General features: G+C 40.6%; 1 protein-coding gene across 1 annotated transcript; it reads right to left on the bottom strand.

Moving 5' to 3' along the window:
- Positions 1-464: 464 nt before the first annotated feature.
- Positions 465-4273, bottom strand: zfp36l2 (zinc finger protein 36, C3H type-like 2). Its single transcript, XM_072265015.1, has 2 exons — positions 3320-4273; positions 465-3153 (listed from the first exon to the last, which is right to left on the bottom strand). The coding sequence occupies exons 1-2, from the start codon at positions 3374-3376 to the stop codon at positions 1981-1983; spliced, it is 1230 nt and encodes a 409-aa protein (XP_072121116.1). The 5' UTR covers positions 3377-4273; the 3' UTR covers positions 465-1980.
- Between the last annotated feature and the right edge of the window lie 13198 nt (positions 4274-17471).

The following is a 17471-nucleotide window of genomic DNA, read 5'->3' as shown; positions in this document are numbered from 1 at the left end:
TAGTGTGTTAACTTACTTATTATGATCTTTAAACAGCACTTTAAGAACATTAGTCAGAATAAGTGTACTTTAAGGGCAGAGAAGTCCCTGACTACTGTGAAGTTTCATTAAGCAACTCCAATTAACCACACCCCCAGAAGGGCAAAGTGCTAAACTACCAGAATAGGAATTCAGGTGGTTTTCAAGTTGATCAGATGAGAGCCCATTTCCCGTTGAGTCCTAGTCACAAATCAATAATCAAACTATTTCAATGGTACAAAGAAACACTATCGTTTATGAATTAGACTAAGTGCCCTTTTGCAATTGTAATCAAGTAGTTGGCAAACTTCTTTGTATTAGAATGATCTGGATGGAAGAGGAGTGTTTTCCCTGGCAATAGCAACATCACAACTAAGTAAAGCTCCATCTTATTCAGAAAATTCTTGTGCTTGCATTCACAAACATCCAGAGGGCATTAGAGCACATTTCTTCAAAAATGATTTTATTGGGAGAACTACAAAAAATTTACAGTACAAATTTTTACAGTCTCACACTATAATCTGTAGTGAACTGACACCCAAGTATTTTAAACAAGTTTTTTTTTCCTTTTGTTACATTCAAAGGATACTTCTGTTAAAGTAGTCAAAAGGAGAGTACATAGTGCTCATAATCTGTACCTACTATGTACAAACTAAACCTACTATCATTCACCCACTGTCTTGGAAAATGAAGTTTTTTTTTCCTTTTTCTTTTAATAGCAAATCCCAGAAAAAACAAAAGCAGAGTTCCACTCTCCAGACATTTCAGATTTACTTCAAAAACTGTTCAGACCTAGAGGTGGCCCCTCACTAATCAAAGTGGTGGCAATATCTCCCCTTTCTCCTGGGAAGAAAACTTTCAAAAGCTCACTTTCAAAACTATTACATTCAGAGAACTGACATCCCCAAATTGTAAAAAAATACTTTTCAAAAAAAAAGGGAATGCATTATTTGTTCTGAAACTTGTTATTTTGGTTAAGAAGAAAAATAACTTGTCTCTGTAACTGGACCCTGAAGGCACTGTCAATATAATACTGGGTCCAGGGTGCTACATATTTTGGCTCTTATTTTTTTTAATAAAAAGGGAAACAAAAAGGAAAAAAAAAATCACAGTGTCATTTATACAAAAACTTTATGATGCCACTTTGACTTAAGAATGCCACATTTAAAGTCTGATACTTAAAGTTTTAACCACTGACTTTGGACGGTCTAACATCCCCAGTTACTTTACATTCTTAAAAAAGCCTACCATCGTCAATCCTAACTAGTTCCACAGCATCAAGAACTGATTTCTAGCACATAGAAATCATGCAATCGTTCATTTCGTAAACAAGGAAAAAAAAATTAATGAAATAAATATTACATACAATCTCTTAAATTAAGATTTTTATCATTTACAATAAAATAACCAAGTGAAGTTACAAAAACAAAAATGGCATATATTACTGTGAAAAGAACACACTCCACATTCTGCAGATTAATAATGGCAATCATAATTTAAACATAATAAAAGAATATATATCTATTGTTTTCATCATACGCGATAAATACAGTATGAACAAATTACCAATGTATACTTTCTCGAGATAATAAATAAGTTAAATAGTTTTATAGCGAGTTGTACTGCGATGTGCTATCACATCAACTCAACAGCTAAAAAAAATTAACAATCAGCAGTTATTTTCAACATCACAACTAACTCAACGAACGAGTGCCTCACAAAAAAAATCTGCAACACGGTTCTCTTCTCTAAAGCCAAACGGGCCACTAGGTGGCAATGGAAAATAGATTAACTTGCAACAAAGTTTGGAATGAGGTTCTTTTTCTCTTAACAAGGCAAAAATAGCAAGTCCTGTAATATTTGTTTCCTTAATGAAGGCATTTTCTTGGCAGGATTTTTTTGTTTGCAATTCGTAAAAGTTCTGTTAAATAGAGCAGTTCTCGGTTTTATTTCTTGTTGCTTTTAATCTTCGGAGATGGAAAGCCTGCTGAAAATGGGCAGGCGCCTGCCCGGGTCCATGCTGGGGGATTCTGAGCCGCTCAGACTCCCGGAGCTTAGTGAGCCGCTCAGGTAGCTCTCCCGGTCGGACAGGGAGTCCGGTGGGCTCGGCGGGGCATCGAACACCGGGGAATCGGCCAGTCGCCGCAGGCATGACTGCACATGGCTCAGGAGGTAAGGGGGGGAGGGCGGGCACCCGTTGGCGGACTGCTGTTGGCTGTAAACCCCGGTGCCGCCCCCACCGCCAGGCAGCTGCTGGGTCTGGATGGCGAGCGGGGTGAGCAGGCTACTCAGCTCTTGGCTGGAGAAAGTGAAGGCGTTGTTGGCGCAGGCTGGCAGTGTGGGCGACAGCAACTCGTCGCAGAATACAAACGAGGAGGCGGCGGCGGAGGAGGAGGAGGAGGAGCAGGGAGGAGGGGGCGTGCGGGAGGTCGGGCTCTCCAGCAGCGGCGACTCAAGTCCGCTGGAGGCGCTGGGGAAGCCCGAGAAACTAAGGCTGTGATGCAGCTTCGGTCGTGAATGGTGCTGCTGGTGGAAAGAGTTGACGGCGTTGTTGTTGGTCGGCGCCTGCCTCCTCTCCTCGGCGTTGTGAATGAAGTGGCACCGGGGGCCGTAGGGGCAGAAGCCGATGGTGTGGAATGTGCGGCACAACTCCGTCTTGTATTTGGGGTGGCGGGTCAGGCTTCGCAATTCGTGCATGCCGTGCGCGAACTGGCACTTGTCACCGTACTTGCAGGTTCCGCTCTCCTCGAAAGGCCGGCACAGCTCCGTCTTGTAGCGGGTCGAGTTGACCTGCCCGCCGCCGCCGCCTGGCTGCTTCTGCTGTTGCTGCTGCTGGACGAGGTGGAGCGGACTGAGCGGTGGATGTTGCTGCTGGTGAAGCCGCTCCGCGCTCTCGCTGAACGAGCGATCACGGAACTTGTTCTCTTTGTTCAGCATGGCCGTGTTGTTCGATTCCTTGATGTTAGGGAAAGATGAACTGGGATACTTGCTGGACGAGCTATTAGCCAGCGCTTGCAAGTTGCTGGTCGAGTGCCGTCTTAGAAATCCCGGTGCAAAACTTGTTACAGGGGTCCCCACTGCCTTTTTATCCAGCATGCTATTGAAGTTGTTGTAGTTATTCAGGGATTTTTCGTTCTATAAAATAAAAGCAATGAATTAAAGACGAGATCTCAAAACATTCAAATTCTAAATACACTTTAGAAATGCATTCGGGGAACACGATTGCGTGGCTAAAAGTTTCAACAAAAACTTTTCCAAAACTTTTTTTCGTCCTAACTTTCAGCAATCAACTTTTTTTTACCTTGTTGCACAAGAAATCGTTGATATCGTAGAAGGCAGATAGAAGCGTTGTAGACATCTTCACGCAGTAGTTTCTACAACCGAGATCCTGCTCGCGTGAAGGCTGGAGTCACAGCTGTTTTCTCCCAGCAAAGAAACGTGAGGTCCGAATGTATAAGAGAAGAGGAAAAAAAATAAAAAAAAAGTATGTTTTTTGGTGGTGGCGAATTTGAACTGCTAGAACTCTTCCTCCTGTCTGCCTTGTTATAAATATTGAGCACTGAGAAATGGGAGGGATTAACCAGCCTGCTTGCGAACCCTGGCCCAGAGTCTCCATGACAACAGCGACATGATTGACAGGCGCTCCTTACGCTAAACTGCAAAAAAAATCCTTATCTCTCGAGCTGGGAAAGTCAATATCACTTGGCGAAAAAAAAACTTCAAACTAGATACGCGTTTAAAACTAAAATGCCGCAAAGACTTTGCAACTTTTCTGAACGGTTTTGCGAGACTTTTCAGTGTGCCGGTCTTCGGTGAAATACCGATACATTGGAGAGAATGCGTCATTACTGTTACAAAGGCGCACAGCTGTGATACTTCCAGTTGAACCGAAGTCTTTGCAAAAAGTAAACTGGCGGGATAGATATTACTCCCTTATTTCATCGAGCAGAAGGGGTTCTTATTGGAATAGCGATTTCGTTTCTAATGTCAGAAGGATCACTGTTGAATAGTGTAAATTTATTTTGTTTAAAAAGGCCGACTGGCACTTTGTTCATAAAACACGGAACTTTGGCCAGCTTGTTCAAAAGGTTACACTGACAAATTCATACAATAAAGAACACAAGTTTATACACGCGCGAGCAAGTGTGAAGATTTTTATTAATAATCCCAAGGCATAAGGGAAAATATTCCTAAATTTAGCATTCAAGCTGCCTTGGAATGCAGGGTGAGGCAATTCAAGGTTTTCTACACACGGTTATTTAACGAGAACAGATATCTCACTTTCACGGATTGTGATTTTCCTCGTTAATTTTTTTTTGCTCCCTTCCATTCCAATTACCACTCCCCCCCACCCACTACCCTCTACCCACCCGCACACAAAGCAGTAAGTAAATTCAGGGCAATTAGCTTTAGAGAATTTCAGAAACAAACGTTTATTCAAAAGCAAGGGACAAAAAAATTTTACGGAGAAAACGGCACGCAACTGGTATGCGCAACTCAATAAATTGCTACTGCGTGGTTCTTCTAGCTGCCCATCCCCCTCCTTGGAGTCTCATGGGTGGATACAACATTGACAGGAAGTGAGAGGAGAAAAATGACGAAGGCTTATTGAATTTTTTGCCACATCTTGATAGCTTTAAACTATTTCAAATGCAAATTACATGTGGATCATAAACCCTGGTCCGGATCCGGCTGAATTAAAGCAAATTTAGTCTTCGCAGTAGGGAGATTTTGCCCCTTTTAGGCCTGCAGGGTTACAGACAGACACTGCTGCCAAACTAGCTACAATTTGGCGGAACGAGGTACTGCCCCACCTTCTGCCAACTCCTAAAGCGCCTGAACGTACTTTTCTTAGACTGTCTCAGCAACCATCGCTTATTTTTTTTGTTGGTGCTTTGAATGACGTAGTTCTTAAGTAGCCTATTTTGGAAACTTTTTTATCGAAATGAAACGAAGAATGCGTAAAAACAGTAGACGATAAGCTAAAAAGTAATAGTCCGCCTCTCCCTCTCCGTACTTGTTTCCAGCTATTGCACTTCATCAAATAAGCCGTAGATTTTAAACGTACGCCCATCACGGCTAGATAATCAAACGCTCCAAAATTGTTTCCCTCCCGCCGCAATTTATCTCTGCAATTTTTAAAATAAGCAATGTTGCGTCTGACTATATAAAAACGGGACTTCAACCACGATCTATACAGTTTCTGCCACGTTTTGCTGACTACTTTTTTTTCAGCCTTCCCATCAAGTTGTTCCAGTGCCACGCTGGATCTCCACCACCCTTTCAAAGTGCAGCGTTTATTAAGAATCAGCCTGTCCTTCCCCACGGGTAAAAATCGAATTATTAAGTACTGACATAACTGCCTTTCCACAGACTGCCCCTCCCCTCCCCCTCCAGTTGCAACACCAATAGTGTTCAGACTTGGAACCGACTCGCCGAGCAGCGAAGTATCTACAGCCCTTGCAGACAGAACGGAGAGCGCCCTCTCATGCCCCGTCTCCAACACAACAGACAAGTGAGCCGGGGCACTTCACAGGAAGGCCTCGCAGCAAGTAAAAAAATTTTCTTTACTGAGAATTTACTTCTGCAGTCAGGAAACTCACTAACGCCTCTGCTTTCTGAGGAGGCTGGACTCTGTAATCCATACTCCTGTCATTCTGCAGATGCACAGTAGAGAGCATCTTAACAAGCTGCATCACTGCTTGATACCCACGGCGGACAGGAAGGCTCTACAGTGGGCAGACGAAACTGGCTAATGCATTACTGGCATCAGCCTACCAGCCATCAAAAACATATATACAAAAAGGGGCCAGTAACATCATGAAGGATCCCACCCACCCTGCTCATGGACTGTTTGTCCCACTCCCATCGGGAAGAGGCAATGTAGCAACCACACCAGGACCACCAGACTCAAAAAAAAGTTACTTTCCCCAAGCAGTAAGGCTGATCAACACCTCCACCCACAAATTTATCCATCCACACCCCAATCACATCCTGTCAGTCACATCATGTACAGATACTCCTGTGCAGAGGGTCACTTCATGGACATACAATCAATCTATGTACATAACATATATTAAATTTTTATATTTATTGTGTTTTTAAAATATTATTGTGTCTTTATCTTACTGTGTTTTTTTTTCCTGCTGCATCGGAGCCAAAGTAACAATTATTTCCTTCTCCCTTCCGGTTGTGTACTGGAAATGACATTAAACAATCTCGAATCTTATTTGCATGCATACCTTCTCCGCAAAGTTTGAAACTAATAAAGAAAAGGGGAAGATTGGCTTTAACATTGTCATTCTGGAAAATGAAACAAAGCCTCTAATTTATGAGGAAGAGTAATCGGTGGTTTGGTTTCCCAAATGAACAGAATCCTGTGTAACCTATGCGTCATATGCAATGATTGCATTCGTAAGAGGTTATTGCTACTCCTGTGTCTGAGCACATCGCTATTGCACAATTGTACTGGCAGTTAATAATTTTATGCATGTGAGTGGTGATAACTGGTCTCCAGATATTTTAGTGTCTGTGAGAAATAAAATGCAATCTCTCTAAGACTGTTTCTCTAGCATGTGGTATTATTTATTACAGGTTATGGAAAATGATGCGTTGCAAGGTCTTGTGCAGTAGTAATCTGGCCATTGCATTGGGCTGACCCCACTGTCATCAAATTCTTCTGTCTGCTGCAATGCACTGAGGGTAGAATTGTCCAACAGTATGCCGAGGTTCAGCTTTCCAAGATGTTTAAAAAAAGGCTTTGAGATACAGCGTGGAATAAGTCTTTCCACCCTTCGAGTCGTGCTGCCCAGCAATCCCCCAGTTCAACCCTAACCTAATCAAGGGATAATTTACAATGACCAATTAACCTACCAACCAGTACATCTTTGGACTGTGGGAGGAAACTTGCATGGTCACGGAGAGCATGTAGAAACTGCTTACAGGCAGCGGCAGGAAATGAACCTGTGTCACCTGTACTGTACACCGTTGTGCTAACCACTGCGCTACCATGCCACCCCACATGACGAGTGGTAAGAGAAGGGGGTGGTAGTAGGAATGCAAAACATCAGGCTGCAAAATTAACTGGTATAAAGGGCCAGAGATGGGGGTTCCCTGGATCTTGACAGTTATTGAGGTGAAACAGCTCATACAGAGTCTGAAAATGCAGATGGCTGACTGCTGCAGGGTTAGCTTGGAATATTTCAAGCCAGTCTGACACACTAGTTTATCTACAGCCTTAAGTATATTCAATGGTACTTGTATCCAGTTGAGTAATTGAAATGGACTGTGACAATTCATCAGTGGAAGATTTAGGTCGTGGAATATTTAGGGTAGGAGAAATAACCCTGTAATTAAAACCCTTCCAGGTACACATCCATAACTGTCCTTCAAAGTAATTTATACTGTCTGAATGCTTTGATGTTTTTGGAAAGATGTGATAAGGCACTGTATAATTTCAATGAAAAAATGAATGTCTGTCTTTGATTTGAATGGTGAAGAGAGATGAGCCTTTTCGTCTATGCCAGTTCTTCCCTGGCAAGCATTTATACAATATATCAGCATTTCTGTGCAATAACTTTGGTATATCTTCCTCCTTCACAATATTTTCATGGGAAAATATATTTTTTTAATTCCAACAGCATAAACTTAGTAGCAGTGTTTCATGTAAATTGTATTTAACTATAGAGTAGTTGCTTTATCCAGAGAACAGTTAATTTGGAAATAACACAAGCCATTTTAAATGTTTAATTGCAAGTTGTAAAATGTATAAAATTTAAAAATAAATAAATCACAGTTGCGTTGTTTAGTTGTGAACTTTGCTGCAGGGCCTCTTTATAAACTGTCTTTCTTCCCATGATCAATGTCTTTTGCAGCTGTGACACTTGGAGTTCCATAGGATAAACATTTGAAATAAATCAATCCTTTGCAAAGAACATATAATTCTTAATTGGCTTTGGATCTTTAGGTGCACTTTGGGTACATTGTAACTGTAAATTTACTTCCTAACTTAGTGTAAGTAAACAATTGTATTTTTAGGTAATCAGTCTGGAATTCATGAAACTAAGTCTTGCTCTTTCTGACAGAATACCTTTTCCTCTTTGCAACATTGGGAACTTTAGAGGATGAAACCATCAGGAAAACAAAAGGCATATCTGGCTGTTTTTAATTTAAAATCATTGCTCCCATCAGCACACAAATAACAAGGTAACCAACCATGAGTTGAAAGATTAGGCATCAGCCTTCCTCAGATTCAGGTACCTCTGAAACCACTGAAATTTATAGTGGTCCAAGGCATACTTACATCAGTCAAGTGAATGTGATGTTAAGATATATATTTAATGAGTTCATGTTCTAAGTTATATAACCCAAGGTACTAGTAGTTATAGCTGTACTTGCAGGTATCTCGGGGAAATTAGTGAAGCCATTGAAAACATAATTTGAAACCTGTGTAAGTACAGACAATTTAGGTCTGTTTTTGAACAATGCCTCAAGACTGCCCCCCATCGTCTTTCTGTCTTACTACAATAAACTGTTACTGTGGTCCCAGAGAAAAATGCAAAATTGTACATTGCGGTTTCTGAAAACCATTCCTGTCTGGTTTTTGAATAAGTGACTGAACAATATGGCCAAAAGAAGGAAAATCAGTCAAGATTTTAATTTCAGATAGCTGCAGGGCAGTTAGTAGAGCTACTTGTGCAAAATCATGATGAAGGGCCTCTGCCTGAAACCTTGACTGTTTATTCCCCTCTATAGATGCTGCCTGACTTGCTGAGTTCATCCAGCTTTGAGTGTGTTTGCTGAAGATTTCCAGCAGCTGCAGAATCTTGTGTCTTTTTAGAGCTGCTGTCTTAGCTCGGTTGGTTTCAATCCCGACCTCGGGTTCTGTGTAGTGTTTGCATGTTTTCCCTCTGGCTAGCTTGGTTTCTTCAAGATAATCCAGTTACCTCCAGCATCCCAGCATCCAAAAAATGTGAAGATTTGTTATAATAATGCTTCCTACTGTGTGGTTGGGCGGGGCGGGGGGGGAGGAGTTGATGAAAATGATGGTGTATAGGTTGTCTAGAAAATTAGTGAGGAGTGATACTGTTCTGTGAGCTGACGTAGATGGGACGAAGAGCCTCCTCCTTTATGAAGATCTGTGAAAAACTCTTGGAGCTCCAAGCACATTTATTTCCAGAGTAACTTCTGCTAAAATTGGGAATGGGCTGAAATGAACAAAAATGTTCTGTAATTGTTTCCACACCATCATCATCGGCAACCCTAGAGAGAGATGAACAGAGGAACCTGTGAAGGAAATGAACTTCTCTGGCTCCTACTTTCAAAGGCACCAGCAGCTACACAATAGATGGGGAGGGAAGGGTGGATGGCGAGGATACCAGCAGGCATAAATTCAATCCCAGCTAGCCCTGAAATCAGGAAATGATATGACTGGATAGTGATCAAGAACAGAAGGTCATACTGATTTTATTACCTCCTTCCATTGTCCAATGACTAAACTAGAATGTGTTCACTGTCACCTCCACTGAAATAAATTACTCAACCCTTTTCTGACTAAGGACCAAAGCGTGTAATGGTAGGGAGGAAATGATTCTTTTTTTAAAATATAATTATAAAAATTTCGTCAAGCACAAAATAAGATCTACTTTCCCAATTCTAAAACTATCACTGCCCTACGTTTGAGTTTACTGGGAATGTCAAAAAATTCACTATCCTGAAGGAAGGCATGGCAGGGATTGACCATTATTCTGTTGGATGAAACTCATTGCCACAACTTTCCTGTGGTATGGGTTTATTAGGAAATTAAATAAATCCATTAAAGTGCTATTGCATATCACTGTGCTGCTTCATATGCTGAAACTTTTGATACTAGTTGTCAGACTACATTTGGGACTTAGGTGCTTTACGTACAAGAAAATGCAAACATTATATCAAGAAATAAAGTTTTAAATTTGCAGCTGGCCTGATATCAATAGATGAACATTCATTAACCAACCCTTTGCAAAGCATGCTTGACCAGAATAGTTTTCATTTACTGGAGTTGAAATGGAGACAGAGTACCACCTTCTGGAGTGAGGGAGCTATTACATCAAGGAAAGTAGAGCTACTAGGACTTGATGTTTCAATCCCTATGGTAAATTGGCACTCTCGATGTTGGCAGTGGATTTGGAGTGGTGAAAAGGAGGGAGGGTAGGTATGTCATCGGGGTACATCAAGGAAATAATAGAATAATGATTAATTCCCCATTTTTACTGCTATGTGCTAGCATCCATGATTTCTCTAACAAGCAAGTGGCAATTGACAACTATAGCTATTTATTTGGAATCTGAAGGGAACTAAATTCAAATAGTAAAAGCGTTGAAGAGCCTGAAGATTAAAGTTACAAATTAAAACTCTCTATAGGAAATTATCTAACTTTTTATCAATTCTGTCCTTTGTTTGGCTTCAAAGTGAGTGCTGATTTGTCCTTGCTGAGTTCCATCAGTTTTCAGTCTCTGTATTTTGGGACAGGCAGTCATTTATATTTTTCAATGTAAGTCCTTTACTCCACATTCTTTTATCCTAATTTGTAAACCAACTATTTCAGAGTTTTCATATATCCACACCTCAGTTTCTATACAATGGAGAACAGCTTATGTTTTGAATATGTTCAATCTCTGTCCCCTCTCACCTCTGGCAAACCTGACTACTCTCTGCAGGAAAACTGATTTCTGACACTTGCATTCTGCATAAGGATCTACCTGTTCTCTCAGTTTTGCCCAGAGCAATTTGACGTTTACCATGAGACGTTGTTTGAGATAGCAAATATAGTTTTTTTTAAATGCAAATTCACGTAGAAACAAAAGTTGGATTGTCTTCTCCATTAATGTCCATTCGCTGAATGCATACAAGTTGGAGGCAGAAAATTAAGAGTATGCAGATTGCCATGTAAGATCACAAAGAAAACTGTTGTTTCATGTTGGCTATTTGCTAAAGCAATCTGAATCTTATCCCACAGCTCTATACTCTAAATGCCTTCTGATAGCCTTATAGCTTTATCTTCAAATATTTCAAGGTTTTCCTTAAAATAGGCATAAATCTCTGCCTCGTCCACTCTAAATCACTCCCACAGTTTGGGGTAATGACCAATTAATATGAACACCACTTGACTCCAATTCCCCATCAGAGTTAACTGTTTTTATTCACTTACTCTGAAGGATTTTTGAATGATTTAGGAAATGGTCTTTTTCCTAAACTGAAACTATACATCTGTAATCTTTCTCTGCCTGTATGGAAATCCAGAAGTAGCTTCTAAGAAAGGGTTCCATTACGAGTGTGTTTCTGGTGCCTGAAATGACTATAGTTTGAAGCCATGATCTTCACATACTAGCAAGTATGTAACTGCAGCGCCAACACTGATGCCAGTTCTGTCCTCTTGCAGTATACCCACATTCTCACTGTCATCAATTGTAAAATTAAAAATATTTAATATTCCTGACATCTTCAACTATTTTTTTAATATCAACATTGTCCAACAGTAATTTTCTTTTTAGCCATTTTAATTAATCTTTTCATTCCCCTACAATGCTTTTTGTCATCTTTGTTATTATTAAAATTTTTTTTCATGTGTCTCTTATAATATTTTAAATCAATCTACCCACAGGATTTTACACTGTAATACACCTTCAGGACTTTGTACTTTAACTTTGCATATCTGTTGACTCATGTGTCACCTTTTCTTACTGTGGAGCAATTTCTCCATTATCTCGCTGAACTTTGTTTATTTGTTTCCCTCCTCTTGCACTGATTGAATCTAACTTTATTGAGAGTATTACTTCCCACTGTTCTGCCATTTTCAATAGCCATTGCTCCCAATTAATTTTCCAGACTGGAAGAATAGTAATTTTGGAGCATTATTTTTAAAAATGTGTTATCCACTTCTACTTCATATCGTATGTATAATGTGGCTTATATTGGAATTTACAATGTTATTGTTCTGTTTTTCTGACACAACTCTGAATAGTCTGAAAAATCACCATTTCTATCATTTCAGCTCTTTGATGGCATATATTACACACCAGGAATCTTAACATCACACTTTTTAAAAAATTTTATCATCATGGATTTCATCATAATAAAACCTATAAATGGACAGAGCTCCCATTGTGAACATAAACATTGTTTTTTCCTTTCTGGCTTTTTCTGAAATGTTAAAACTAGGTATATTAAATTCTCCACACAAAAACAGAAAATGCTGGGAATGCTCAGCAGATGAGGCAGCATCTCTGGAGGCAGAATCAGCTCAATAACTCTTCTTCAGAATATCTCAGTCCTACTCGGGTGTGAGCTGTGTACGCCTTAATTCACAATTTAAATGCTTAGAGGAATATCAGTTGCACAATGTGTTTGTGTGTGTTTAGATAAAGTCTAAATTAGGTCTGAGTATTGTATTGTTCCACAACATGAGCTGAAAAGGTGAGAAACCCCTGAGATTTCTTTGCCAGGTTTTTTTTCTTGTATCTTTACATAAAGGTAAGAGTCAAAGTATTGAGGCAAGCATAAAACACAGTTCATCCAACTTCCTGAGAAATAACAGATCGAAAAGAAAGAAGGGTTCCGGCCTGAAACGTCGACTGATCTTTTCCACGGATGCTGCCTGACCTGCTGAGTTCCTCCAGCGTGTTGTGAGTGTTGCTTTGACCCCAGCATCTGCAGATTATTTTGTGTTTACAGTTTAAGATAGGTCTATCTAACTTCTTGTTTGGTTCTGTCACCAAAAAGGAAGTTTCGAGTTCAGAAATAGCATCGATCATTTTATAATATCCTGATTTGCTGTGTTATTTTCTACTAACTTGAAATTTGTTTGTAAGATTGCAACTTGTTTATGAAACATTTTCTTCTGCTGAGCCATTGGGGTAAATTATGCAGGCTTCTATTTCCTGCTTTACTCATACTGTTAAAGTGCTAGAAGTACAAGGTTGATTTTTAATGAAAACTCACTAAAATGGTCAACTCGAATCATCTGAGCTGCTGATTAGAAAGGGCACTGATGTTTTCATGAGTTGGGATACATCAATCAGAATGGTCATTATACAATAATACAATTTAACATTTAACCTGCAATTAGGTTCCAGGCATCATTTATTGATTGAAATAAGGAATACGTTACAAATGAGTCAGCATGTTCATAAAAAAGGATTTTAATTAGTAGGGCAAGACATTTGTACAATAGACAAGTGCAACAAATTATTGCCTGCTTTGTGGAATAGTTAACTTATATTTTGTTTTCACTCAAAGCACATATAATCATTGTTGACCCTGAGTTCTGTCACTGAAGATCAAATAGGTTATGCAGGTGATAGGGTCCAGATAACTGAATGAAATATGTCTACAGAGAGTTCCTAACCTCTCCAGGGCCACTGAGAACAGATACCACATTGCAATTTGTTGCTCATTCATGCAAAGGGACATTCTGACCTGTTGACTCACACTCTGGTTTAGTCTAAGAAACAGTACTGATGATAGGCCATCTATCTGCCTTGGGATAACTGTGGAAGAAGTGCATATTATAAACATCTCATAGGGTTGTTAAACAGCATCAACATTTGCCATTTACGTAGCATCTTTAATGTTTAAAAACTGTCCTTGGCGTTTCCATGAGTCATGAGTGAGAAATGGAGACCAATCCAAGTCTTTTTGTTAAAGGGAATTGGTTCCATGGTGATCAGTGAAGCATTAAATCAGTCTCTTGGAAAATATACTTCCTCTCTGAAAACTGAGGGATAGCGATGGTATTGGGATAAAGTTTGAGTTAGGGGAGGTGAGCACTTAAGTGTGGTAATTGACAAAAAAAACCAGAAGTTTCAGCCCTAGAGATCTGATTCATTCACTGGTGACATTGGCTTCTGAAAATGTTAGTTTGATCATGCCTTAAAGCTGAAGAGTAGAAATGACTTTTTTTTAAACTTGTAAGCCTATTATACTATGATACAGTGAAGGAAAACCAATCATTGTGGGAGACTGGCACATGTGGGTAATCTGGAGAGAATCTGTAGATGTGCCATGTCCTTAAAAAGAAAAGTTTTCAAATGAACTGTTTGTCTTATCTCCTGTGGTTTTGTTATCTGCTCTATAAAGGTGAAAACAATCACACCTTGTATTCTTAATATCACCTTCAGGTGCTGTGCCAGTGTTATCCACAATGGATTTCTCCTTGCAGATCATATAAATTTAATTATAAAAGGAAGTGGAGCACATGTTCATACGTAATAGTTTTCAAGTGTAATAATTATCATTCAAAATGTAATGTTTTGGTTTCAAATAGTCTAGAAGTTAAGTTTAAGATACTGAACGCGAGGGTCTGTAGTCTACCCAGGAGTCACGCCAGTCTGGAGGCAGAGATTAGTTTCCTGAACATCTTGCAGGATCTAATCTTACTGAGGTAATCAGTCACTCATTATTGCATCAAGTGTGGCCACAGTACAAATCATTTACAGTGAATTTGTCAGAATCAGGTTTATTATCACTGGCATGTGATGCGAGCAGTGCCATGCAAAATATAAATTGCAATGAGATGCAAAAGTAAATCGTGCGGAAGAGGAGTGACGAGGTGGTGTTCATGGTTTATGGATCATTCAGAAATCTGATGGCGGAAGGGATAAACCTGTTTCTAAAAAGCTGAGTGTGAGTCTAGGTTCCTGTATGCCCTCCCTGATGGTAGTAATGAGATGGTGATGGTCTTTAGTGCCTTCTTGAGGCACTGTTTCTTGGTGAAGTCCCTACTGGTGGAAAGGGTTGTGCCCAAGATGGAGCTGGCTGAATCAACAATCCTCTTTAGCCTTTTCAATTCTCTGCATTAGGATCTGATGCAACCAGTCAGAATGCTCTCTTCGGTACATGTTTAGAAGTCTGCAAGAGTCATAGGTGACACACCAAATCACCTCAAACTCCCAATAAAGTAGAGCTGCCAGTGCACCTTCTTCATAATTGCATCAATATTTTGGGCCCAGGATGGATGTTGACACTCAGAAACTTGAAGCTGTTCACCCTTTCTGCTCTTGACCGCTCAATGACTGGTGTGTGCTCTCCTGCTTTCCCCTTCATGAAATCCACAGTCAATTCCTTGGACTTACTGATATTGAGTTTGAGGTTTTTGCTGCAATACCACTCAACCAGCTGATCTATCTCACTCCTGTACGCCTACTTGTCACCATCTGAGATTCTACCAACACAGTGCTTTCAATGGCAAATTTATAGATGGCGCTTGAGCTGTGCCTAACCACACAGTCATGAGTGTAAAGAGAGCAAAGCTGTGGGTAAACATGCATCTGAGTATATTATTATTTTATTGAGTACTTCATACATGTGGCACACAGACCATTGGGTGTCTATCCTCCTTGGCAAGTGAATGTATCCTGTTACACAAGAAAATTAGGCCTGGAAATTCTTCCAACACCCAGATATGTATCAAAGTCCTTGGATACACAGTTTATCAATAAGCATTTAGCTCCTGAGCACGCCATTTAAAGATTCAGGAGCACCTGGGACCTAAGGCATTAAACTATACCAAACTACCCGCTTGGTATGCTGCCCCATTGCAGTAGAAAATAAGAATGTCTGTGTCTGAGAATAAAACAAGGTCCTGGAGTTGGCAGGGAAAGAGGTTAGGAGATTGAGGATTGGAATTGAGGAGGGTATGGGTTGACAATGAGAAATGTTGAGTTTCACGGCCAGAAAGGAACAGAGCTCAACGGGTGGGTGGGGTCGTGGCCGAGAGTTGCCAATTGGGGGACAAAGCTACAAAAACGGTCAAGTAATTAAAGGCTAGTACCTATTCTGGGAAGCTACCTTTAATTCCCTTGCTGCAGTAGAGACATTGCTATTAGAACCTTGTTCTTCTGAAGACACCCAAGGGTAGGTGTGTCTTGGAAGAGTGAAAACACTAGTGGGTGATGTCATTGGTGAGGCAACCACTGCAGGTAGCACAGTCTGACTGGGAATGACTGTAACCGTGTTGCATGCCAGGAAAAAGTACTGCTGTCAACAAAAGAATTATTTGCCTGTACCTCTTTACTCTGTGGGGGAGAAAAACACAATCTTCCTCTAGTTCTTTTTATGAAGATTGAGACTGGAAATATTGCCATTTTCTACATTTTATAGCTCCTTTTTGGCCATGTCCTTGCACGTCATTAGAAATTTCAACAACTTGAATATGCGATGTGTGGGAATTTCTTTTACTGCAGCAACTAAATCAACAGCAGACTGATTTGCAGCAAAGTTCATAAACCTTACATTTAAACTACAGACTGATGATATTTTTGGAAGTAATTTCTCAGAACAATATTTATAGTGCTAATAAACTGAGGGTGGGTAATTTCACAATTCAGTTTACCCACGCAAGAGGTTCCTTTTTGATTAGGGCACTTCTGGGGTTAGTGTCTGGGACTAGAACGGCTTTAATCCCAGACGAAATTTCTGTAATGTCAGTTCCGCTAAAGTACATCTTAGTGAGGTGCTGAAGCCAAGTCATAGGTACCTGGAAAGCACAAGGAGACATTTCCTAATGATGTCAGACCAGGTGATTTCCTTTAAATCTATCAACTTCCCCTCCATTTTTTTTTGTTGTTGTTTTATAGCCGCCACAATTTTATTCTCAGCCTCCACAATTTTATATTGGCAAATCATGTCTCTTTGATCTTTCTAGAAGTTACTGTATTTAATCTTGTTATTCTCCCTGTTTTTTCCAAACACTGCCTGGTACATTATCTGCTGCCAGGGGTCAGAGCTAAGGTGGTGACAGAGGGCAACTTCTCTGAGCTCATCTGCAAAACAGCTTAAATTCCACTCTTTAATGTCACTTTTTATCCTTTTTCAAGGTGCTGGGGTCCCGTTGGAGTCTGTGATCTACAGCTGCACTCAAACTGCGGTTCTACACAACGGCAGGGTTCCCGCTTCTAGAACTCATCAAGCAGCCTAGTGTTTTCAATGTCTCCAGGAGCAGCCTGGAAGGCGTGCAATTTTGGGCGGCCCCTGCGGACAACTCCATTCCTCGCCAGTGTCACCGACTGGTATGCCGTGGAGATCAGAACATCGAGAGAATGTGTGTGGCTGCCCGAGGCCTCTGTACTTGGGCAATTGATCCCGCTCTCTCTCTCTCTCGATATGGGGGGGGGGGGGGTCAGCAGCTTCTTAAGTCAGGCGAGCTTGAATAAGCGCCGCTTAAGGGTTGTGACATTGAGGCAGTGATCTGTTGATCTCCCTCTCACTGTGGAAAGGGTGACACTTCTGTCCCTTGTTAGAGAGACAGAGAGCCTATGGCATGTCGAAGCACTGGTTATGGACTGTAGGTGATGGGCTGTTTGGGGGCTTTGCTGTTGCTGGCTTGGTGGGTAGTGGGTACTGCTGCTTCCTGTTGGAACAAGTGGGGGGGGGCTTTGGGGTTTTAATGTTTTTCTGTCATTCATTCTTTGGGGTTT

Source organism: Mobula birostris, chromosome 8, assembly GCF_030028105.1.
Source record: "Mobula birostris isolate sMobBir1 chromosome 8, sMobBir1.hap1, whole genome shotgun sequence".
NCBI classification, from domain to species: Eukaryota; Metazoa; Chordata; class Chondrichthyes; order Myliobatiformes; family Myliobatidae; genus Mobula; species Mobula birostris.
This window is presented reverse-complemented; position numbering and strand designations above follow the sequence as displayed.

What these genes read in the sequence shown, in the direction of transcription:
- zfp36l2 (XM_072265015.1), bottom strand. Translation starts at nt 3,376, where the DNA reads ATGTCTACAACGCTTCTATCTGCCTTCTACGATATCAACGATTTCTTG. An exon ending in ACGATTTCTTGTGCAACAAG is followed by an intron (nt 3,154 to 3,319) that starts GTAAAAAAAAGT and finishes TTTATTTTATAG; the next exon opens with AACGAAAAATCCCTGAATAA.